This window comes from Pelodiscus sinensis, chromosome 4 (genome assembly GCF_049634645.1).
Source record: "Pelodiscus sinensis isolate JC-2024 chromosome 4, ASM4963464v1, whole genome shotgun sequence".
NCBI lineage: Eukaryota > Metazoa > Chordata > Testudines > Trionychidae > Pelodiscus > Pelodiscus sinensis.
In genome coordinates, this window is record NC_134714.1 from 71,044,916 (window position 1) to 71,068,867 (window position 23,952).

At 49.1% G+C, this 23,952-nt stretch overlaps 1 protein-coding gene across 4 annotated transcripts; it reads right to left on the bottom strand.

The window, feature by feature from the left end:
• Positions 1-339: 339 nt before the first annotated feature.
• Positions 340-23,311, bottom strand: EXD2 (exonuclease 3'-5' domain containing 2). 4 transcript variants are annotated; one of them, XM_075927341.1, is made up of 9 exons: positions 23,123-23,308; positions 19,481-19,876; positions 17,884-18,140; positions 16,627-16,753; positions 14,737-15,062; positions 12,154-12,260; positions 11,773-11,908; positions 2,460-2,816; positions 340-1,902 (listed from the first exon to the last, which is right to left on the bottom strand). In XM_075927341.1, the coding sequence occupies exons 2-9, from the start codon at positions 19,817-19,819 to the stop codon at positions 1,686-1,688; spliced, it is 1,866 nt and encodes a 621-aa protein (XP_075783456.1). In that variant the 5' UTR covers positions 19,820-19,876; positions 23,123-23,308; the 3' UTR covers positions 340-1,685. The 4 variants fall into 4 exon arrangements, with proteins under 4 accessions (XP_075783456.1, XP_075783455.1, XP_025044076.2 ...); XM_075927340.1 differs by having other exon boundaries at positions 23,128-23,307; XM_025188291.2 differs by lacking the exon at positions 23,123-23,308 and adding an exon at positions 20,869-22,135.
• Positions 23,312-23,952: the final 641 nt, after the last annotated feature.

Below are 23,952 nucleotides of genomic sequence, written 5' to 3' on the forward strand. Positions count from 1 at the left end.
AAACAAACCCTCAATTTTTTCCAGAATAATTTTCTGCAAGAAGCAGAACACATATAGATTAATGTGATGTGGCATAAAGATTTTACTGAAACTTGTTTGTAAGGACCTGTGTAATTCAAGCAGGACTGCACCATTTGTGAGAAACATGGTCATCACAAATTCATGCTGATACAACCTCTCTCTGGTAGAATCTGCCTTGTTCATTTCCCACCAAGATGAAAGAGGGGTCAGAACAGTTAAGTGCTAATTTTTGAACTATATGGGCTGATAAACAGAAGATGCTAAGAAGTCAGAGGGGCAAGTTAGTGGAGAAGGAGATTCTGAGTAACCCAAACTCCATTTCATAGAAAGGGTTATTTATTTAAAAGAAGCTATATACAACTAAAATCTGACACCAGGCAGTAACACCAATGCTGTACAGAAACAGCCAGAAACACATTTAAAAATCAACAGTAATAATTAATCCTTACATAATAGCTTACATTTGCAAAACACTTTACAAATATTAATGAATTAAGCCTCAACATCCCTGTGAGGTAGGTAAGTATTATTAACTCCATTTTACAGATGGGAAAACTGAGGCACAGATGCATTGTGTGACTTTGTTCAAGGCCACAAAGCAAATGAGTGTCACAACCAGGATTGGCACTCTGGAGTTCCTGGCTTCTAATTCTGTGCACAGATGCCTAGAAAATAGTATTTCTTTGAAAAAAAATCTTTTTTACCTTCTAATGTCCTTTTAGAAGATAGCTGACCCAATTTTACGCCGATGAGAAAGGATGCTTGACAAAAGCTATTTATCAAGGTATCTATAAAGGAAGATTATACTGGGAAGTAACATTTTAATAGTCACGTGCTGTGTGTCTGAAGGGTGTTTTGTTTTGAAATAGATTTCTCACTGTTCACGCTCCCACACTGAGTCACAAATGATGTTATTTTCATTAAGATGTCATCAGAAGACTGAGAAACCCGTTTGCAATTCTTCCTCAGCAAAACAGGAATGTCTCTTTAGGGAAGTTTTCCTTCGAGAAAAGCTAATCTGGGTGCAGCTGGGCTGCACCAAAAGAAAGTGGTAGGGGCAGAACTATGGATTAGTTTGGGGGCACAGCCATGGGATGAGAGCACTCTGTCCACACTAGCACCTGGAAACAACAAAAAGGATCCTAACCCACGCGAAGAAGCTAACCACTGTGGTTAGGACAACAAACTGGATGTAACACACCTCTCACGGGATGGTTGGTAATCACAAATTCATGCTGATAGAACCTCTCTCTGGCAGAATCTGCCCTGTTCATCTCTGACCAAAGATGGTGGAGAAGTCAGAACAGTTATGAAAGTGCTAATTTTTCTATGGTCTCTTTGAACAGAGACATCTCCTTAACACCTCCTCTCTGGATTAAAAGTGTCTAATAAAAATAGAAGGGCCCATATCTGGATACACACAGGCCCCATCTTTGTACAACAATGTGGTGGGGAACAAAGTAGCTCCATTCAGACTATGGTTAAAAATTCCAAACCATCTTTTAACATTCATGTCACATGATTTAACCCTCGGTAGTAGTGTCAAGTCCCAGCGGAGCCCCTGCTGACAATGTGAATCTCGCTGGGCCATCCCACAGGAGACTGCAGCTCCAATGGGGACATGAAAGTCAAATAGTTCCTCTGGTCGCTGTCTGGATTCACTTTCATGACAGCTCAAGCTCAAAGTCTTCCCCGTATTTTCGGATCAGCTTCCCGTGATTGTGGCTGACTGACCACTGCTTTGGGAGATGCTTCGGTTGCATGGTGTCCAGGAAGTGCTGCCGCCAGCGCTTCTCCAGCTGCATAAGCGAGCGCAGTCCCCCTTTGGCGAGGCACTGTACCACCTTCAGCCCATGTGGCACATAACTCTCATTACAAATCCTGCCAAGACACAAGGGGGTTGGTTTCATGCAAGCCTATAACGAGACTCTGGGCCTCCCAAAGCTCCTCGTACTGTGAGGTGCTGGATACCCACTCACCCAAAGCACTTAAACACAAAGCTAACCAGGCTAGCTGGGCCAAGAGAGTGGTCTGCAGGACTAATGCCCGTGCCTTCAGCAAAGCAATAACCTGAGTAAGAGACAGCAAGCCTTTCACAGCAGGAAACATGTTGTAATCTATCAACCCAACCTTACAAGCATATGGGTGCAGAGGTTCCCCTGCAGGGAGCTTTGAAGCACTGTTTGCAATGCCCTGTGTAAACACACATTTAGTTACACTCTGGCCCAGTTTTACAGGGAGATTAAAACAACAGGTGGTGTTTTTAAAGGCGCTAGGCATATCTATTACTTCGCTCTACAAACGCAGCAGGGATTTTTGTGACTGTTGTACTGATTATGCATCAGGGCATTTACAGTCCTTTTCTGTAAATGAAGTCTACAAATGTACACATGCAAATGGCTGAAATGTTAGATCTAATCACTGGGCTCTTGTGGTACCTGATTTCCAAGCCTGCTGCTTCTTGGAGCATCTCTGATGTAATGGTCTCTGTGTTAAAAAAGTCCTTTATTCCTTGCAGTAGCTCCTCCCTTCTGGCATCGGGCAGGCTGTCAGCATTCAGCAAAGCCCTGGCCGCTGACCGGACCTGTCTTCGCAGTGGGTCCTCCAGCAGGCGCACCCCTTCCTCAGAGCCAATGGGAGCACCAAACTCTTCTGCCAGCTGCTGCTTGAGATGGTTGTCATAGTAATTGGAGATGGCATGGCAGGAAGTGCAAAGCAGCAATACGTCATGGGAGTTGTGGTCCTTCATTTGGATGGGGAAGTGTCTCCTGTACTCGTGAGGTACGATGTTCTTCCTGGAAAGGAAACAGTCACAGTCTTAACTAAGTTTTCAGACTGCTGCCATCAGCGACTACTTACACACCCCACGGAACACTGAGACTAAGTCTACATTGCAACTTTACTGCACTGCAATTTCCTGGCTCAGGGGTGTGAATCCTCAACTCCCCCACCCTGAGCCCAGCAAGTTACAGCACTGTAAAGCGCTACTGTAAACAGTCTCTCAGCACTATTAGCTACTCCCCTCATAAAGATGATTTACACAGAGTGTGCCATGACCATACTTTCACTTTAAAGTGCTGCTGTGGCTACACTTTAATTTTAGAAGAGTAGACAAAGCCTGAAATAGAAAAGAAACTGTCCCAGAAGCTGGAACTTTTCACCTTTGGTCTTAGCCCAGGGGTATATTGTGCTTTTGTAAAGATAAGAGGATAATTTTAATTATTTTTAAGTGGGGGGGGGGGAGAGGACAAACACACTTTTAAAGCTATTTAAAAAAGAGAGTCAGAAAAGTGCCTGTAAAGATAGTTCTCTATCTGTACTCAATAGCCAATCTGATGACCTTAATGATAAAAATAAATGTTTGTTTCCTACTTCTGTTAGCCCTGCAGACACATCACTAGACTTTGTCCTGGCCAATGCATCAAAAGAATTCCTAACAAAAGCCCCAATCCTGCATGTACTTATGCACACGTTTAATGGTACTTGTTGAGTTGTCTTAATCTCAAAAGGGCTACTTGTGTGTGAAGTAAGGCATATACAGGCAGTCCCCGGGTCACGTACAAGATAGGGATTGTAGGTTTGTTCTTAAGTTGAATTTGTACGTAAGTCGGAACTGGTACATATTGCACCTCAGGTGCCCCCGATTCAGCCGCTGCTGAAACTGACCAGCAGCTGACTACAGGAAGCCCGAGGCAGAGCTGCTTTGCCCCGGGCTTCCTGGAATCAGCCGCTGATCAGTTTCAGCAGCGGCTGACTTGGGACACCTGGGGTAGAGCAGCTGGGGTGCTGCTGGGTTGGTCCCCCAGCTGCTCTACCCCAGGCGTTGGTGAGAAAAGCCTGGTCTGCTGGGGGGGGGGGGGGGCCGCACTAGCAGCCCCCCCCACAGCAGACCAGGGAGACGCGGAGCGGCTTTTCTCACCGCGGAGGACGCAGGCGGCGGGACCACGGCGCGTCTCGGCGGTCCCGCCGCCCGCATCCTCCGCGGCGAGAACAGACGCTCTGTGTCTCCCTGGTCTGCTGAGGGGAGGGGGGCACTAGCTCAGCGTCTCCCTGGTCTGTTGGGGGGGAAGCGCCCCCCGCGCCGCCGGAGGCGGCGACAGTGGGGGAGGCACCCCACACTAGCTGCGCCCCCCCCCCCGTTCGTAACTAGGGGTCCGACTTAAGTCGGATTGACGTAACCCGGGGACTGCCTGTATATCAGTTCTTGCAAGACTGTGCCCACTTTCAAGTGTGACTGTCAAGAACTGGACACCGACACGGAAAACAGATGGCTTACATCTCCAAAATGTTCAGTTAAACCAAATTATTACATATCATATTATTATACTCTCAACATATAATAAATAAGGTCTTTTAAGAAAGTCTGTAATGTTCTGAACTTGATGGTCATTATGTGATATGTATACAGACATGGTTATGGAACTATGTATTTGTTGAATATGTTTGTATGTATTTGTTAATAAACCATAATACTACAGTGGTCACCAGCCTTTTTAACCACAAGATCACTTTTTTCAATTTAAGTGAAATGTAAGATCTCCCTCAAACCCAAACACCCTTCCCCCGCTTCCTTCCCACCCCTTTCTTTGAGGCCCTGCCCCTGCTCCACCCCTTCTCTGAGCCTCACCCTTCTGACTCCAACTCCCTTCCTCCCCCATCTTCACTCACTTTCACCAGGTGGGGGTAGAGGATGGGGGTGTCGGCTCTGTTCTTGGGCCAAGGGGTTGGGAGTGTGGGAGGGGCTCTGGGCTTAGCCCAGGGCAGGGGATTGGGATCCAAGGAGGGGGTTTAGGGTGCAAACTTTGGAAAGGAGTTTGGGTGTAGGGGGACTCACATCTGGGGCAGGAGGTTGGGTGAAGGAGATTCAGGGCTGGGACAGAGGTTCAGGGAGCAGGCTGACAACTGAGATGGTGTCCGGGTGGTGGAGCAGTGTGGTTAAGGCAGTCTTACTCCTGCCCTAGCCTGTACCACTCCTGAAAGCAGCTGGCATGTACAGCAATGGCTCCATGGCACCACGTACTGCCTCTCATCTACAGGCACTGATCCCACAGTTTGTACTTGCCACGGTTCCACATTACCAGGGCTCGACAAATTTAGGCAATCTACTCGCCTGTGGCGTGCAGATTTTAGCCCGGCGGGGCCACACAGTGTGGTCTATGCACGCGCAGCGTGCGTTTCCATGCAGCTGGCAAGCAGGGCTCGCCGCCGCTTGGCGAGCCCTGCCCATTACTCATCACTGGGAGCTGCAGAAGTGGTGTCTGCAGGCAAGGACAGCATGAGACTCCTTGGCTCTGCTTTTCTCAGGGACTGGAGAGAAATGCCAGTCACATCCAGGAGCAGCATGTGTATGGAGATGCTGGTGGCACTGTATGTCGGGAGTGGGCGTGTGGAGATGGTGAAGGGTATAGAGGCAGGGTGTGTGAAGAGGTGGGTGTACTAGTGGTGCTGTGCCTAAGGGCATAGAGTGAGTGTGCTGGAGAAGCTCCATGTAGTGGCAGGGTATGTGAAAGTGGGACTATGGGCAGCATATGTGTGGTAGTGTTATGCACAAAGGCAGGATGTGAGAGTAGGCTCTGGTGGCACAACAGGGTGTGGGGAGCACTGGGTGTAGCACTGTGGGCAGGGGCAGAGGGTGTGGAGGTGGTGGTGTGCTCAGGGGCAAGGTGTGTGGTCATGCTGTTTGCAGGGGCAGAGTATGTGCTGGCACTGGTACCACTGTGTGTAGGGGAAGGGGCTGTTGTGGGGAGCTGGTGCTGACTCCTGGCTCTTGGGGTATCTCTGCCCTATAAATTGGGCTAGTGCCAGCAGCTTGGAGCAGAAGGCCCTGCTCACCCACTTGGGCTGGCAGCAGCTCCCAGCAGGTGGCCGTAGGCAGGAGCTGAGCAATGCAAAGCCGGGGTAGGGGCCAAGCTCCTGCCACTCTGAAGCACTTGGGGCTGGGTGAGAAGGACACCCATCCACATCACCTTGTGGTGAGCTTTTCCCCTCCTCCTTTTCATCACTGCTGTTGCACTGCTGCCTATTAAATATTCTATTTACATTGTATTGTTTCATATACATTTTAACTGATTTCAAATTCCAAGAATACCAAAAATTTACTACCCTCAAGATTAGTAATGGATTTCAAATGAATGGAAATTTTATGGGAAGACAGCGGACACTATGACTATAGTTTAATATCAGTTTTGTTAATTTCTCATAGCTTGCACTCTGGCAACGGGTTTTCCATGTAAAGCATGTATCAACTTCTTCTGCCTAATTAGTATAATGATTTTGAGTAGAAAAAGAAGAAAAAAAAAAGACTTAAAATCCAGTTGATCTACCCATCACTTGTGTATGCAAATGTTGCAAAAATTGTTCTGAGTATTCCAGCACTTGTTTCATTACTGCTTTGGATCACACAGCTAACTGGACAGACTGTTGTTCTTAGTCCCAGCGGTAATAATGTGTTGAGGATTCAGCTTGCCACGTACAGAGCAGACCCACTAATCAGGTGCATAGCAGCTGCCCCAGCCTGGCTGAGGACAAATCCTACTGACCCACAGTCCCTAGTTACAGGCTGGTCATGTCCAAGGCCAGGCAACATGGAGGGTCTTAATCCCTGGGGCTGCTCACCTCACCTAGGCTTTGGGTGTGGGATGCTTCTTGGCAGGTGGCAGCTCGCTGGGCCTCTCAGAGTGCACCCAGGGCTGGTCTTGCGCTGCAGCCATGTCTCCTGCCGCCACACACATCCGGTCAGTGTCCTGCCCGTGGTCACTGAGCCCTGTGGGACGAGCCAGCTCCAGCCCCACCCCTCCGCCCAGGCTCGGACATGTCACCCCCACCCACAGCCTCTCAGCACTTCCTGGGGGCTTTGCCCTTTGCTCCCACTGGCCAAACTCTGCGCACCACCTGTTCCCTTCCCCCAGCTAGGACAGCCTTGCAGGAACTTTCTGGGGGCGTTCTCCTTTGCTCTGCTTGGTCAGGTCCTGACCAATGGGAACAAAAGGGAAAGCCTCCAGGAAGTGCTGCAAGGCTTGCCCAGCTGGGGAAAGGGAAATGGCTAGGGTTCCCAGATGGTTTAACCAAAAATACTGAACACCCCACTGCAACCCCTCCCCCCCCAAAAAAAAAACACACCAGGGGGAGGGGAGAATTCTGTTGGGGGGGAGGGGTAAAAAGGGAGAAGACCAAAGTTGTTGAGGAAAAAAAAGAAGGACCCTGAGAGTTATTAAGCAAATAAAACAGCATGTCCCTTTTAAGTGCATACAGTCAGAACAGGGATAGAAAGACGTTGAGCACTAAGACCCAGGGAAGGCATTGCTTGCCCTTGCTTCAGGTCTTGAGGGTTTTTGCCAGCAGCCATCTTGTTTTCTTCATTGAGCCTCCCCCCAGGTAAGCAGGGAGTCTGGGGGTGTCGGAGGCCCGGAGTGGGGGGAGAAATGGAAGGCTGGGGTCTGGGCCTAGTTGCCGTGGTCTAGGGTTGCCAGGTGTCTGGTATTTTCTCCTCCTAGCCAGGAAAAAGTCAGAAAATACCAGACATTTTAGGTATCCGGTATTTTCTGAATTTTTTTTTAAACCGGACAGGAGGCGAAAATACCGGACTGTCTGGGTCAATACCAGACACCTGGCAACCCTAGAAATGGCAGCGTGCAGAAAATGCATATGCGGGGAGCTTTGGGGCTCTCTCCTCCACCCACCGATTTCTGGGACATTTCAATACTGTATAGGGACACCGGGACAGGGGATTTAAAATCATGACTGTCTGGGACATATGGTCAGCGTAACCATAGGTATAATGACTCCGGCCATGCCCAGTTAGACATTTTAAAATTCACTACTCAAATAATTAAATTTAAGCATAAGAGAGAAATGAAAAATTATGAAATGCACAAAGCCGTCAAAACCCAAAAATAACCCACTTTGCAGGCAGTACAAGAAGTAACAACTACCCCCCCCCCCAAACACACACACGTGTGTTGGGTCAGGAGATGAGAGTGCAGGACAGTGTGAGTGTGAGTGTGAGAGAGAGACACACACACACACACACACACACACACACACACAAAGTGTGAAAGTAACAGAGATTTGCATTGCCAAGCTCCCTCCATCCCCTTCTCTCTGTGTGGAGTTGGGTACAGGAGCGGAAGGAGGAGAGACACCCTGACATCTGCACTCTCCTTCTCCCTCCCACATCCTGCACAGCAAGCAGGAGGCTCCCGGAGGGAGGGGCGGGGCAGCTCCAAGGCAGAGGGCAGGGGCAGGAGCAGCAGGGCAGTGGGGCAACTGAAGTGCTAGACTTGATAGCTTCCTGGCCAAAAGAGTCAGATCACCTGTCAGAGATTCCAAGATCTACTGGTATATCCCGATCTACTGGTTGGTAACCACTGATATACTACAACTTCAACTACACCTCACAGCAGGGGGCTGAGCAGTGAAGCAGGGAGAGGCACTTCCCAAACCAGAAGTTTACAAAGAAACTGATTTCAAAGAAGGAACATTGTCTACCCCAAGAAAGACAAATGATGGGCCCTTAAGTAGCTCCAGATCACCCCGGAAGGGACGGAGCCTAAATGGGAAGGGGTGAGAGAGCCCTTTTGCCCCCCTTTCCCACTATGCACCCATGCCCTGCAAGAGGCTTGACACGCTCCCCCACCCCTTCCCATTTAGGCTCTGCCCCATCAGAGGCGGCCCCTGGGTAAAAATTATTGCCCACCCCTAGTATAGACTGTACTGCATTCTGTGTTTTTGAATACAGCTTGCTTGCCAATGTAAACATGACTGCCCTCTACTGGAAGGAATGTCAACTGCACTGAATGTAAGCCGCCTTGAATATTTGAAATACAGTAAACCCAGGGGGTGCCGGATTATCAGATTTTCCGGACTATCGGAAGGGGGGGCTATGAGGGGTCTGGGGTGGAGGGGATGCCACCCCAGATCCCTCATAGCCCCCCCCTTCCGATAGTCCGCTCTGTCCCAGGCGTCCCTGATTCAGCTGCTGCTGGTCAGTTTCAGCAGCGGCTGAATCCCGGACGCCTGCAACAGAGCAGCTGGAGTGCTGCCGGGTTGGTAAGGTAGCGCCGACCCTTGGTGCGGTGAGACCAGCCTGGCAGCACCTCAGCTGCTCTTGGGGACGCCTGGGGCAGAGCAGCTGGGGTGCTGCTGGGTTGGTCCCACAGCGCCGAAGAGCGGCGCTGTGGGACCAACCCAGCAGCACCCCAGCTGCTCTGCCTCAGGTGTCCCCAAGTCAGCCGCTGATGATACTGATCAGCGGCTGACTCTAGGAAGCCCAAGGCAGAGCTGCTCTGCCCAGGCTTCCTGGAGTCAGCCGCTGGTCAGTTTCAACTGCGGCTGAATCCAGATGCCTGGGGCAGAGCAGCTGGGGCGCTGCCGGGTTGGTCTGGTAGCGCCAACCCTTGGCGATGCGAGACCAACCCGGCAGCACCCCAGCTGCTCTGACCCAGGCGTCCTGATTCAGCCACTGCTGAAACTGATCGGGGCTGATTCCAGGAAGCCCGGGGCAGAGCAGCTCTGCCTCGGGCTTCCTGGAGTCAGCCGCTGGTCAGTTTCAGCAGCAGGTGAATCAGGGACAGCTGGGGCGCTGCCGGGTTGGGTCCCGCAGCCCCGAGGGGCAGCGCTATGGGACCAACCCAGCAGCACCCCAGCTGCTCTGCCCTACGCGTCCCCGATTCAGCCGCTGGTCAGTTTTACCAGCGGCTGAATCGGGGAACCTGAGGGCAGAGCAGCTCCAATGGTCCGGCTGCCCGGAGCACTTCCGGGTTCCTGATGGTGCCGGACCATCAGGAGTACCAGACCATCAGATGCTGGACCATTGGAGTTTAACTGTAGAAAGGTAGGGTAAAAATATTTAAATAAATAAATAAACCAACCTGTCCCACATGAAACTTTTCCAGAGACATATGATCATGTGGTCCTCTAATGCAGGGGTGGCCAACCCGTGGCTCTTTGCTCAAAGAAATGTGGCTCTTGCTAGTTCGGAGCCGTGCGCTCGGACTGCTCACAGCGCTCTGCGTGCACGTCCCCGAGGGACAAGTGCATGGCTGCGGCGGTGGCTCTGGTGAGACCCAGGCATGTTGTTGAGGGGTGCTGGCATGGTGTTGCTTGCAGGCTGCCTGGGACCTCTACTGCCCAGCAGCAGATCCTTTCTACTGCTGCGCATCACAGCCTCCCCTCTGCAGCTGAGGACAATTTGGGGCGGCCTCCAAGCACCAGCCTGTCCTTCATAAGAACGGCTGTACTGGGTTAGACCAAAGGTCCATCTAGCCCAGTAGCCTGTCTGCCAACAGTGGCCAGTGCCAGGTGCCCCGGAGGGGATGGACCACAGACAATGATCAAGCAATTTGTGTCATGCCTTCCATCTCCAGCCTTTGGCAAACAGAGGCCAGGGACACCATTCCTAATTCCTACCCCCTGGCTAATAGCCTTTTATGGACCTAACCTCCATGAATTTATCTAGCTTCTCTTTAAACTCTGTTATAGTCCTAGCCTTCACAGCCTCCTCTGGCAAGGAGTTCCACAGGTTGACTACACGCTGTGTGAAGAAGAACTTTCGCTTATTAGATTTAAACCTGCTACCCATTAATTTCATTTGGTGTCCTCTAGTCCTTATATTATGGGAACTAATGAATAACTTTTCTTTATTCACCCTCTCCATACCACATAATAATATATGGAGATATACCCTCTCATAGAACTGGAAGGGACCTTGAGAGGTCATTGTGTCCAGTCCCCTGCCCTCACAGCAGGACCAAGTACCATCCCTGACAGATTTGCCCCAGATCCCTAAATAGCCCCCTCAAGAATTGAACTCACAACCCTGGGTTTAGCAGGCCAATGCTCAAACCACTGAGCTATCCCTCCCCCCTTCAGACCTGCAGATATCTTCCAAAGCCGCCGTGCACAGCTGTCACCATGAAGCCACCAGCAAATACGCACCAGGGCACGTGGGAATGAATATCAGCCAAAGAACCTGAAGCACAAACGGATCCATGGCTGGTGTAAGTGAATTAGTGCTCCCAACAGGACTGAGGTGATCCTCCAACGCATGCTGAAAGGCAGGAAATCCCTGAGCCATGGAGTGTTGTAGCTACAGGATCTGTTGAGCATGAAATGTTTCAATAAAGCCTGAACCACCCTCCGCAGCTCATCCCTTTAGAGTGAACCAGCCTGAAAGTTTGCAGACACAGGCTTCTCTATGTAACACTCATGAGTCCTAAAATGTGAAGAATTATTGAGTGCTACTTTGATAAATGTGGGGTACTGGTTTTCTTTTCCACTGGCTTCACTTGATGGCTGATTATTTTGAAGGGCAATGATTTCAAGTGGTGGAAGTAATTCTAAGGTAAAAGTTGTGCAACTAAGAGGCATAATTACAAAATAATAAAAAAAATCATTGGGTTACAGCGGGGCAGCTGGGGGTGCCTGGCTCTGGGGTCGGGGTGGATGCATTGGGTTGGAGCAGGGTGCATGGATGTGCACACGCCTGCCTCTGGAAGAGGGGTGCCTGGCTCTTTGCATTACTATCCACAGCTATTTTGGCTCTCAGTGTCTAACTGGTTGGCCACCCATGCTCTAATGGCTGTAGCCTACCCAAAATATACACTGAATTCTACACAAGCATGACTGTATCCAGTTTACCTCCCATTGATAAATAACACAGAGTTCCTTATAATAGAGACTGAACTAGATCACGGCTCTGGGTTTTATTCTCCCAGATGTATTTTTTCCTTTCTGCCCTGCATAAAAACTCACCGGATGTAGGACTCTTTCTTGCCACACACCACACACAAGTTCTCCTTGACTGTCAGATAATAATCAACTTGGGACTCAGGGCGTCCTGAGGGCTCAAACTGCAGCTTCACAACAAAGGGATCTGTGCTCACCAACTCTGGAAGGGTGGAGGCAGAAAGGGAGATCTTAAACAGCTACAGAAGAATTTCAGGTGGAAAGCTAAATGAACTATTCACAAAGTCAGGGGACACATCCTATTTATTCCTTTCCTCAGCATCTCCAGTAATTGCATCTATGGTCATACCTGTCCCTTCTCAAAAGTATCATTTTCTAGCCAACAAATATGGCAAAAAAAAAATCTCTTACCTAGATACAGACTAATATGATAACTGGCATATGTACCTCCAATGCCCTTGTCCAGATACCACTGGGCCTTCTTCCGATCACAGGTACACAGAGGCTGTCCGTCTGGTGCGTGCAAGAAGCAGTTATCATACAGGGGAGATTTTCTGTGAAACAGAGTGAACATGGAGACAATTAAAAATAAACAGGATCCCAGAAACTGAGCTGCATATACCTTCATATTTGATGCTGCATGCATCCAGCATCCTTTAAGTCAGAAGAGTACACACACTTCTAGCCCACAGCAACATATTCTTATGGGCCAAGCATCTTACTGGCAGGACAGACTGTCACCCAGGGCTGTAAAATCCTTAGTGACGGAATGTTCTGGGAACAGATATTGACTGTGAAAGATCTGTTTTCCAGATCAACAAAACCCATAAAACCGGGAACTTTAAACCCTCTGTTGAAACCACCATTGACAACAGGCTTAAATTTCAGAATTTAAAGCAAACAACACTCCTGATGTTTAAAAATGTAGGTTACTTTTCACCAACGAGAAGTCCTGTGGCCTTCTTTCGAAAAAACTTCCCCTGCGTCTAGACTGCTGCCGCGTTCTTTGAAAAATAAATTGAAAGAACACAGCAATTTTTTTCAACCGCATAAATCCTCATTTTATGAGGAATAATGCCTTTTTTCGAAAGTGCTCTTTTGTAAAAAGGCGCTATGTAATGCAAACTATGCTTTTTCGAAAGAGCATCCAGACTGCCTGGGTGCTCTCTTTCGAAAAAGCGTCTTGCTTTTTCAAAAATACTGATTGTAGTCTAGACACTCTTTTTTGAAAGAGGCTTTTCAAAAGTATATTTTGAAAAAGCCTCTTTCAAAAGAGGCTTGCAGTCTAGACGTAGCCTAGGTGATGACAAGTAGAATTCTGTTGTTTTCTCTTTTGGGCCTGTCTTGAAGTAGTTCACGTCTAGGTACTTTTTTGGCTCTGTCGATCTGTTTTTTCACTTCTCCAGGTGGCTATTTCAATTTTAAGAATGCTCTATATAGATCCTGTAGGTGTTTGTCTGTCCGCGGGATTGGAGCAAATCCTTAGGGCTTGACTGTATACCAATGGTCCCCAATGCAGCTCCCACTGGGCCATTTATGTGCGCCCGCCGGGCCATTTATGTGCACCTGCAGAACAATCTGGGCCGGCCCCACCCCCGGACACGTGGCACATGCACGGTGCCGGCCCTGGGCACATGGGGCATGGGCAATCCCTTCCCCGGGTGCATGGGCTGTCCCTGGCCCTGGTGCACGGCACAAGCGCAGTGCCGGCCCCGGGCACATGGGCAGCCCCTACCCCAGGGTTGTGGCGCATGCGGGCCCTAGGCGGCCCCTGCCCCAGGGTCGAGGCACAAGCGCGGTGTCGGCCCCGCCCCAAGGTCGCAGCACATGCCGGTGCCGGCCCCAGGTGCCTGGGCGGTCCCTGCCCCGGGGTTGCGGCACATGCCAGTGCCGGCCCCTGGCATGTGACGCATGTGCGGCCCTGCCCCCGGACGCGTAACATATGTGCGGCCCTGCCCCCGGACGCCCAGCAGCCCCTAAAGGTTGGGGACCACTGCTGTATACAATAGATTGAGAACAAATTATTTCAAGTAACCATGCAACACACCTCCATCATAATCATCCAGGAACCTCCACCTCTCCAATCATCCCCGGTACCAGCTGTACCCACACATCTACACAAGTGATTTCATCACGGGACCCAATCACATCAGCCACCAAATCAAAGGCTCATTTAACTGAACATCCACTAATGTGATCTATGCAATCAAATGCCAGCAATGCCCCAATATACATTGGCCAAACTGGACAGTCTCTACGGGAAAGAATTAATGGTCACAAATCAGATATCTGAAAAGGCAACACACAAAAACCTGTTGAAGAACACTTTAATCTTCCTGCACACTCATTAATGGATCTCCAAGTTGCCGTTTTGTTTCAGAACAATTCCACAAGCCAAATACAGGGAGAAGGGTTGGAACTTAACTTCATTCACAAGTTTAATTCTTATGCAAATGGTATGAACCGGCATATCGGATGGCTCCCACATTATCAACCAACCAACGAAGGTGCTAATGGTTCTTGATGTCTGTGTAGAATCTGGTGTTAGACATCTTCCTTTTCAAGTGCAAACTAATGGTTCTTATCAGCCTCTTGTAACTCTTTAGTCTTTAAGGTGCTACTAGACTAGTCGTAGTTTTTTAAGTTTTTCCTGTTACAGACTAACTTGGCTACTCCTCTGAAGTTTATCTACTCACTGTCTTTTTTTCTCCCTCCCCCCACCCTCCTCCTTCCCTTATTTATTCTTGGATCTGGACATCCAACACTCCTGTCATCTGAAGAAGTGGGTTGTGCCCACGAAAGCTCATGATACCATCTACATGTTTTGTTAGTCTTTAAGGTGCTACTAGACTATTTGTTGTTCTTAAGTTTTTCCTGTTACAGACTAACTCGGCTACCCCTCTGAAGCTTTTAAGCCTTTGGTAAGCACATCCAACTCATTTTTAACCAGCGCTTATATCTTACATTTAACTATCAGGGTTAGTTATTGAACACCAGTACTAGTTAAGGTGCACAAGGTCATGCAATTACCTTGCAGAGTATCCCACTCCCAAGGGCTTTCTCTTCTGTTTGCGGGGATCCTTCACTTGTTGATTTACTGGGGATTGGCCAATAGCTGCAGACTTCCGATTCCTTGGTTTCTGCTGGGACTCTGCCTCTCCATTTCCATCATCTCCTAGGCTGCAGCTACTTCTCCCTCTGAATGGCATATCCATCAAGCCCTGGCACTTGCCCAGTACCTTTTTCCAAGCATCAGCAGCATTTCCACCTCCAGATATAGCAGGGATGAAGAACAATCCCAACAGATGGAGAAAAAGAGCCACTGAGACTTGGGCATCCTTGGCAGCATAAGTGACCTGGGGAAAAGAACCAGAGCACAGTGTCATGTGCAGAAGGAGAGCTACCATCTTTGTGAGGACCTGAGACATGTTCCCCCAAACAGCAAATGTGAAACACCTTGTCTAGGTAAAGAGGGAGCAGTGTTTACTTCACTTAGGCACTCACAAAAAGAGCTCCAGCACTGAGCGGTGAAGGGAGGGTTTAGAGCTTGTAGGGCTCCCTCCTTAGAACCTCTGACCCTCCATTTCATTCTGCAATCTGAAGCCCTTGCAGTAATTTGTAGTGTACCCAAATGACCACTAGGGGGAATCAGAGGGAACCATATTGTAGATTACAAAATCAATTTAAGAAGAGGAGTGAAGACAGACAAGCAGAGCTCAGAAGACAATATTTACATGTGCTCACTCTAATCCTTCCATTGTGCATCAGTCAAGATGATCATACAGACAGACTGTCTCTAGAGGCAGACAGACAAAAGATTTACAGGTTACCTCCTCCCTGCTCTCAAAGAGCTCAATGATAATCTGTTCATTACAGGCTCAACCCTTTAAAGTGCTGAGCACACAGGCTCTTGTGCAGCGAAGTCCTTTAAGCATGAGTGGTTCCATGCAAGCCTATGGGATTACTAAAGTGCTTGGAGCTAAGCAAACTTTGCGGGATCAGGGCCAGTGTGCCTACCACCTTCCAGGCTAAACCACCAAACCAGACACAGATCACTCACAAAACACTTGCAGATCAGCAGTTACCAGCTCCCTAGAGCTTCCCTATGGAGAGAGAATCCCTTTACATCCAAATAAACAGCTTTCCAAAGATTAAACCTTGAACTACGGATGTTAAGAGGCAGGTAACTGACTAATCGTGTAGTCAATACAATTTGCATCGACTACATGATTAGTCAATAAGGAATGGTGCTCTGTCCCAGCTTGCGCCAGGCCCAGGAGCTACCCCCGCTGCAGCTCTGCAGTTTAAATGCAGCGGAGCCAGGCACGCAGACAGCCTAGCTCCTACTACATTTAAACTGCAGAGGGGTGGCGGGAGTAGGTCCTGGACCCAGCACAAGCAAGGAGAGAGCCAGGCACCACTGCAGCTCTGCATTTTTAATGTAGTAAGAGCCAGCTGGCTCTTACTGCATTTAAAAGCAGAGCTGCAGCAGTCCTGGACTGGCATGAGCCAGAATTGAGCCAGATTTGCTCAATCCCAGCTCGCGCTGGGTCCAGCAGCCCTGCCAGCCCAGGCCACTGTGAACAGGGGTTGCTGCTGCAGCAGCCTCTGCCCAAGGAGAGCCTGGGCCCACCAGGCTACGATACAGGTGGCACAGCAGAGACGGTGCTGGAAGAACTGGCGTTTAAGCCTTGATTACTCACTTACATCCCTACTTGAACCCCCTCTAACCCATGAGACAGGAACTGATCCCCATTTAAAGAAATGAGGTAGAGAGAGATGAAGTTTCTGGATCGAAGTCAGAGATCAAATTTGTTTGGGGCAGAACTGGAACAGACCCCAGTTCTCTTGACTCCAAGTCCTGTCCTTTAGCCACAACACTATTTCTCCTCACAAAAGAACTACAATCAGAAGACACACCTGGTCTTGAGTTAGTTCTTCAGCCTCCCAGTTGCTGCAGCGCAGGTGAAGAGACTTGTTGAGTGGGCAGTTCAGGACATTCTCAGCTAGAGTTTTGAGGCTGAGTCCATTACAGAGCAAATCCTTCCTTCAGTGTAATAAACAAAAGCAAATAAATGGATAAAAGCACTAATCAAGTTGAAAAATGTTGATACCCCCACCCTGGGTCTCTTTGAACAAGAGTAACTACTGAAGTATATGATTAGAAGGTGTGTGACTCAGCGACTACTAAAGGAACAGGACACCAGCTTATCTTCAAGCTTTACTGGCGAAGCTAGCATACCTCTTGCTTCTTTAGGTCATTGGTTAATTTTGAAGAAGAAGATCTCAACCAATTTCCTCTTAAAGCTGTTTCACCTAATACCAACCAGGAAAGTAACCGCTAAGCATCACCCTTAATGGGTGATGCTTGGTAAACATGAAGCCCAGAGCAGCCTGTGTTCGCGGCCAGCCTGTGTTCGTGGCAGTAGCCTCTGTCTGTGGGGAGTCCCAGTGGAGACAGGGGCTGTTGGATCCAGTGCGAGCCAGGACTGAGCCAGCTCACGCCAGGTCCGGGAGCTACCCTCACTGTGGCTCTGCATTTTAAACGTAGTAAGAGCCGGCCTAGCTCTTACAAGATTTAAATTGCAGAGCCACAGCAGGGTAGGTCCTGGACCTGGCATGAGCTGGGTCTGAGCCAGGTTTGCTCAGACCCAGGTTGGGCCAGGTACAGGAGCTACTCCTGCTGCACCTCTCTAGGTAAAATGTTATAAGAGCCAGGCTGCTTGGGCCCAGCTCCCACTACATTTAAACTGCAGAGCCAGTGTGAGCCAGGATTGAGTGCTTATTCCCTTATCAACTAATACAATACAAATTGTATCAACTACACAATTAGCCAGTTACCTGCTTCTTCACATCGTTACTTACCAGTTCCAGTTAACTGGTATGGCCTGCAGCAGCTCCTTGCCTGCTCCAAGCTGGGGACTGCTCCAGCCCCACAGGGCCCACTGCATGCATGGTGTCCTGTTAGCTGGCCAGAGCAGTCCCTGTGTGTGGCAGGCCTGGCCCAGATCCCCTGTCACCTCCTGGGGCTCCAGTGACAATTTAAAGTGCCTGCTGCTGCTGCTGCTCCCACTATAGCAGTGGCCAGGAGCCACAGGGTCACGTGCCCTCTTTTGCCCTCCCCCTTTCATCAGCAGCCCCACCACAAGTAGGCTGTTGTTGTCTACAAATACACACCTCTGTCTCATGGCTAGGTACCGGAGGTCTATGCTGCCTTTGACTGCAATACCATAGTCCTGAAGTAATTTGCAAGAATCTTCACAACATCCTACCCCAACTTTTAATATATTGCTATCTGCCAAGATGTTCAATAAAGCCTTTGGGACAGTCTGTCCACCGTAGACCAACTTGGGCAATCGAACAAGAACGCAAAAGCCACTGGAAGAAGCCATCTGTAAGAGGGCTACAGGACTGGCCTTTCCCTCCACTGATACCTGAAACCACAGAAGCAAACAGTGCTGGTGTTAGACTATTAGCATCTGGGTGGGTACCTTACAAACAACAACAGAATCATAGGCATTATACAGTAAACTTCCGATAATCCAGCACCTTTAGGACCCAGGGAGTGCCAGATTATCAGATATGCCGGACTATCAGAAGGGGGGGGCCAAGAGGGATCTGGGGTGGAGTGGGGAGAGGATGCACCCCTCAGCGCTGCGGGACCAACCCGGCAGCACCCCAGCTGCTCTGCCCCAGACTTCCCCAAGTTAGCCGCTGCTGAAACTGACCAGCAGCTGACTCGGGGAAGTCTGGGGCAGGGGTGCTCTGCCCCGGGCTTCCCGGAGTCAGCCACTGGTCAGTTTCAGCAGCGGCTGACTTGGGGAAGTCTGGGGCAGAGCAGCTGGGGTGCTGCCGGGTTGGTCCAGCAGCGCCGAGGGGCGATGCTAGGAGACCAACCCGGCAGCACTCCAGATGCGCTGCCCCCAGCTTCCCCGAGTCAGCCGCTGGACAGTTTCAGCAGCGCCTGAATCAGGGAAGCCAGGGGCAGAACAGCTCCAATTGTCCGGCTGCCTGGAGCACTTCCGGGTTCCAGATGGTGCCGGACCATTGGATGCCGGACCACTGGAGTTTTACTATAGATGGAAATGACCTATTAAGTGATCTAGTCCAATAGAGTATTATTCCATATAGTATATTCTCTAGTGCAGTGTTTCTCAAACTGTGCTCCACGGAGCCTCAGGGCTCCGCGAGACATCTCCAGGGGCTCCACAAGGTTGACAAACTGGAAAGCCTCCAAAGCATAATTGAGAATCGCCTCGAACTGACGCAATTAACACACAATAATATTTTATTTATATTAAGAATGGATCAGTGGCTTAAAAAAAGGGACTTTAGAAGACACGGTTTCTCAACCAAGTAAATGATTTGATTGTTATTATTTATGGATAAGACACTAGTTGATAAATATAAGTACAAAATTTCACAAAATTTGGAAGTCTAATGCAGCCAACATCGATAGGTAAAACACATACAATCAGTGGGCCGCTGGGGCTCTGCATAAATTCTTACGCATCTAAAGGGCTCCGGAACCCAAAAAGTTTGAGAACCGCTGCTCTAGTGCACTGTCCAGTCTAATGTGATGTGACTCGAGCTATATGACTTCCCCCACTTTCCATGACTGACTATTTCACAGCTTTATAGATTTCATTATTTAGCCTTTTTCCCCCTTTAGCCATTAGAAATGGTGTCGGTGCAAGAAATATTCTAAGTCTGATAAATTCGCTGCCTTTGCCCTACAAGGGTGAAGGACAGAAGATTTACCTTGATCACTTACCCACTCACAGTCAATCCCAAGCACTGGCCACATCTGCAGCTCCTTCTTCAGTAATGGTTCCACTCGATCCCACTCCGCTGCCTCTGAAACGATCACTACTTCTGCACCAAAGATTTTCTCCACCCAGGAAGTGGTGGGAGAAGTGGCACATGAATGCAACTCCTTCTCCTCCACTTCTGTCAGTTCCTCATCTCCTGGCTTTCTCAGAGCTCCACTTTGGACACCACCACAACGGCCCTTTTCTTTCCGACGCTGATTTACTTTCCACAAAACCAGACCCCCTACTGCAATGCCCAACAGGGTGGCCAAAGTAACTGTCACTGCTGTTTGTTTGAGCATTTTTCATCCTCCTCCACTTCACCCACTCAAAATGGCATTGCAGAATTTTCTCATAATCTTTTAAAAAAAAAAAAAAAAAAAAAAAAGGAGGGACAGATGAAGGATACATATTAAAGAACTTATTCAGAAATTATTTTATCTAAATTTTTTTTAAAAAAATCAAACTGCTACTATTCAGATAATGATCTAAATACAGCTCAGAATCATAAAGCAAACTGGAATTTTTAAAATTTACTGAATTCTATTCATGATGAATAAATCAGGGATCAAAGCAAATGACACACTAGAGCAATGGTTTTTTAAATACTGATACTAATCTAAATTTAGATGTTGGTTACACCAACGTAAATCTAGAGTAATTCAATTTATTTACATTAGTATAACGAAGAACAGACATTGTTCACAAACCAGCATTTCCCAAACTTCTGAGAGCTTTCATGTTCCTCTCCTTGAACCCCAGCAAGTGTGGTTAAAAGGCCCATGCAATTGTAAATCCTTAGGATATTCTACTATTTTGATGAGCAGCATAATAGTTCATAATGTTGACATTTAAAGCCTCAATATCAGCATCTATATTATCAAGTCTTAGAATGATTGGGGCAGCTTATACCTGTTATGAGTTGGTCTCCCCCAGCCAAAGCACAGAGTTAGGGTAACAGTCCTTCCAGCAGAGCAAAACAGACACTTGACCCAGCTCAGCTCTGGAAGAACTCAGCTGTAAGGCCTTGACAGCACCCAGGAACACAGCCCTCCAAAGGACCAAACACCAAATAAATCCGTTCTACTTTGTATAAAAGTTTTACACAGAGAAAACTCCTAAGTTCACCCTCTTTATCAATGAAAGCGAGAGATGCACAATGATTGCTCCCTCCAGGAATAATTTTTACACTGGGTTTGATAATAGTGTATTTATTAAGAATAAAAGGAAGGATTTAAGTGATTGCAAGTGAAAACAGAGAGATTAAAGTACATTATTAAACTAAATTAAACAAAACATGCCAGCTAATCCTAATACACTAAGATAAGTTGATACAAAATATATTCCTTACCCCTGGTCTCTGTTTCATGTAAAATGCTTCAAGGCAGAGAGATTTGTTTTCTCTGGCCTAGGTCTACAGCTCTCTGTGTCTTTCGAGTTCTTTGTTTTTAGGTTTCTTCATGTGTATCCTCTTAACATGGGGAGGCAATTTCAAAAGCCAGCTGAAGACTAAAGACTGCTTATTTAAGGGATGGAAAGCTTTGGGGAATCTTGTTACAAGCAAATTCTTACCCTAACAGTACTAATTTTTCCCCACAAGCTAGTCAGCCCTCCTAGCTTGGGCTGTATTCTTTCCACGGTTAGTCTTAGTTGTTTCCAGCAAGCATCTTGTGTGGCAAGTGGGGAGGTCTCCTGGCCTCTGGTAACTCTCTTATTGTTTGGTGTCCTACCTTTGTATCCGTTTTGCCTCTGGTGGGAATCCTTTGTGGTCAGTTCAAATATCTCACCTTGAGTGAGAAAGTACGAGAACCAAAATGGGTTCCAGTATTAGGCAGCTTAGCCACATATACTGGAAGGATTAATCACAATCCAGGCTTGCAGAAAAAACATGACTATTTTCAGGTTGTTGGTTCGAGTACCACGCCATTATGTTTTCATAGGATCATTAATGACCCTCATCAGCATATCTAGATTTATAAACCGACTCACACTTCATATTTCTAACTTCACATATAAGGGTGATGCATGCACAGAAATAAAATACAGGAGGCCCCTGACTTGCGACACAATTAGTTCTGGGGGAAGTGTTGCAAATCGGGGCGTCATAATGTGAACCCTTATTTATGATAGGCGCCGTGTGCCATCATAAATGCGGGCTGAGGACGTAAGTTGGGGGTTTCTGGCTCCTTCCTCACTTACAAAAATGGTTGCAAGTGCAGGGGGTTGGAACTCAGGCGGTCGCAAGTCAGGGCCTCCTGTATACAAACTCAGCAGGTTATAACTTTAAAAATGATAGGTCTAAGCATGTAAAAGAGGCAGCAATGGGAGGAGAAGCAGTAGGTAGTGCTGGGGAGAGAAAGCTGGTTCCCCCCGGCAGCATCTCCACGGTGCCAGTGGCCCCCACCACTCCACGCTGCTGCCCCTATCAGAGGCAGCAGTGCAGGGGGGGAGGGGCCAGTGGAGGCTGCTCCAGCAGCAGCCCCTGTCCGCAGGAGGGTCCCAGCTAACCACTGGGACCGCCCACGGACAGGGGCTGCTGAACTTGTCACAAGGTGGGACTAAGCAAGCTCAGCTCAGTCCCAGCTCCCACCAGGTCCAGGAGCTACCCCCGCTGCGGCTCTACAGTTTAAATGTAGTAGGAGCTGGGTGGCCTGTGTGCCCAGATCTTACTACATTTAAACTGCAGAGCTGCACTGGCGGTAGCTCCTACTGAGTGCCTTCCCTTATCAACTAATCGCTTAGTCAATACAAATTGTATTTTGTGTAGTTGATACAATGCAAATTGTATTGACTACACGATTACCCAATTACCTGCCTCTTAACATCCTTAGGTCACATGATGATTCTGAGTTATGCCTCTTCATATGCCAATTTTCATAATGGGGGTGGGGGAGAAGAGATAATGACAATACCTTTGACCTGTTTTAAATCAATTACTTTACAAAACAATTGGCTGGTCTGTACACAGCCTCCTCACAGGCAGGGCTGAGCCCAGAAGTGAAAAATTAAGGGAGTGCGCCCTGATGCAGAGCTCCGACAAGAGCTAGCTGAGCTGTGGCAGAAGCCCGCAGGGAGCTATTTAACGAGCTGGCAGGCACCCGGGTTGCAGTAGAACAGCAGCCCTGACAAATGTTACGTTACTTTCAGCTCTGGCTATGCCGAGCACTTTGGTTAAGTGCTGCCACATAATGTAGCGTGTGGGGACGTCCATTTGTATTTCACCAGCGATCTCGCCCGCATTCCCTCGCCTCCCAGCAGCTTCCCGCTGGGGACTAAGGCCTGGTCTACGCTAGAAAATTAGGTCAGTTTCAGCTGCCTCAGTCAGGGGCCCTGAGCAGCGTTGCTAAGACACCGAGTCCCCACGGAGACCGCGCTGAGCGGGGAGAACGATTTCAACGCCCCCAGCTACTCGCGCCCCAACCGCGCCGGGCTGAAGCCGGCAGGAGAGCGGGACGCGCCAGCACCCACAGCGCAGCACGAGGCGCCCGCCAGCTGCTCTGGCCCCCACGAGCCCGAGAAGGCGGGGGGGGGGGGCTCGGGGAAGGCGACAGGGAAGCCGCCGCCGCAGCAGCTCATCCCGGCCTTAGCCCCCCCCCCATGCGCACCTCACCTGCCTGCGCCAGGCCCCGCGTCTCTCCGGCAACAGGAACCCGTCGCGCTGCAGCCCCCGCATCCGCCTGTACCGACGGACGCTTCAGGGACACACACAAACACGGAACGCCCATACTATCGGACACTTCCGGTCCCCCTGTTCCTAGGGGAAGGAGCGTCCCGTGCAGCCCGGAATCTTCCGCGCCTATAGGCGCCGCCATGTTGTACGGCAAGCGGTCTCCATTTGCGTAGGGCTGTGGGGTTAACACTAGTTCTGTGGCTACACCGCTGGCGTGCACGTGTCACAAGCCAGCTAGGGTTGTTTGATAGTTTCCTGTGGTTGTGGAGGGGGCTATGCGCTGCGCCGGCCGGCCGGCCTCCCTGCAGTGGGGAAGGGGCAGGGCCTAGGAAGAAGGGGCGTGGCCTGAGGTGGGGGTGGGAGCTTGCCTCTAACAGCCCTACCATCACCAACCACCCATCGGGACAGGGCTGGGGGAGTCTGCTCCTTTCCCTGCTAGGAGGAGCAGGGGGAAAAGGAGCAGAATATTAGCACTTCCAACTTCCATACCCCTCCCAGCTGTCCTCTAGCCCTATTCTGCAGGCCTGCTGCAGTACAGAGAAAATCAGAAAAGAGGCAGCACTGTGAAGAGACTTGCAGTGGCACAATGTCTTTCTGATACATCATATTGACTATAAATAGGTGTACAGCTACCAGGCCTTAACAGCTTACTTCTCACCTCAAGGTGAGCAGTGCAAATTTATTAATTGGTTCACCACTTCATCAATGAAAGTGGATATACCCCAGCCTTTGTAAAACTTGAGCAATTTACCAGACACTTTGGGC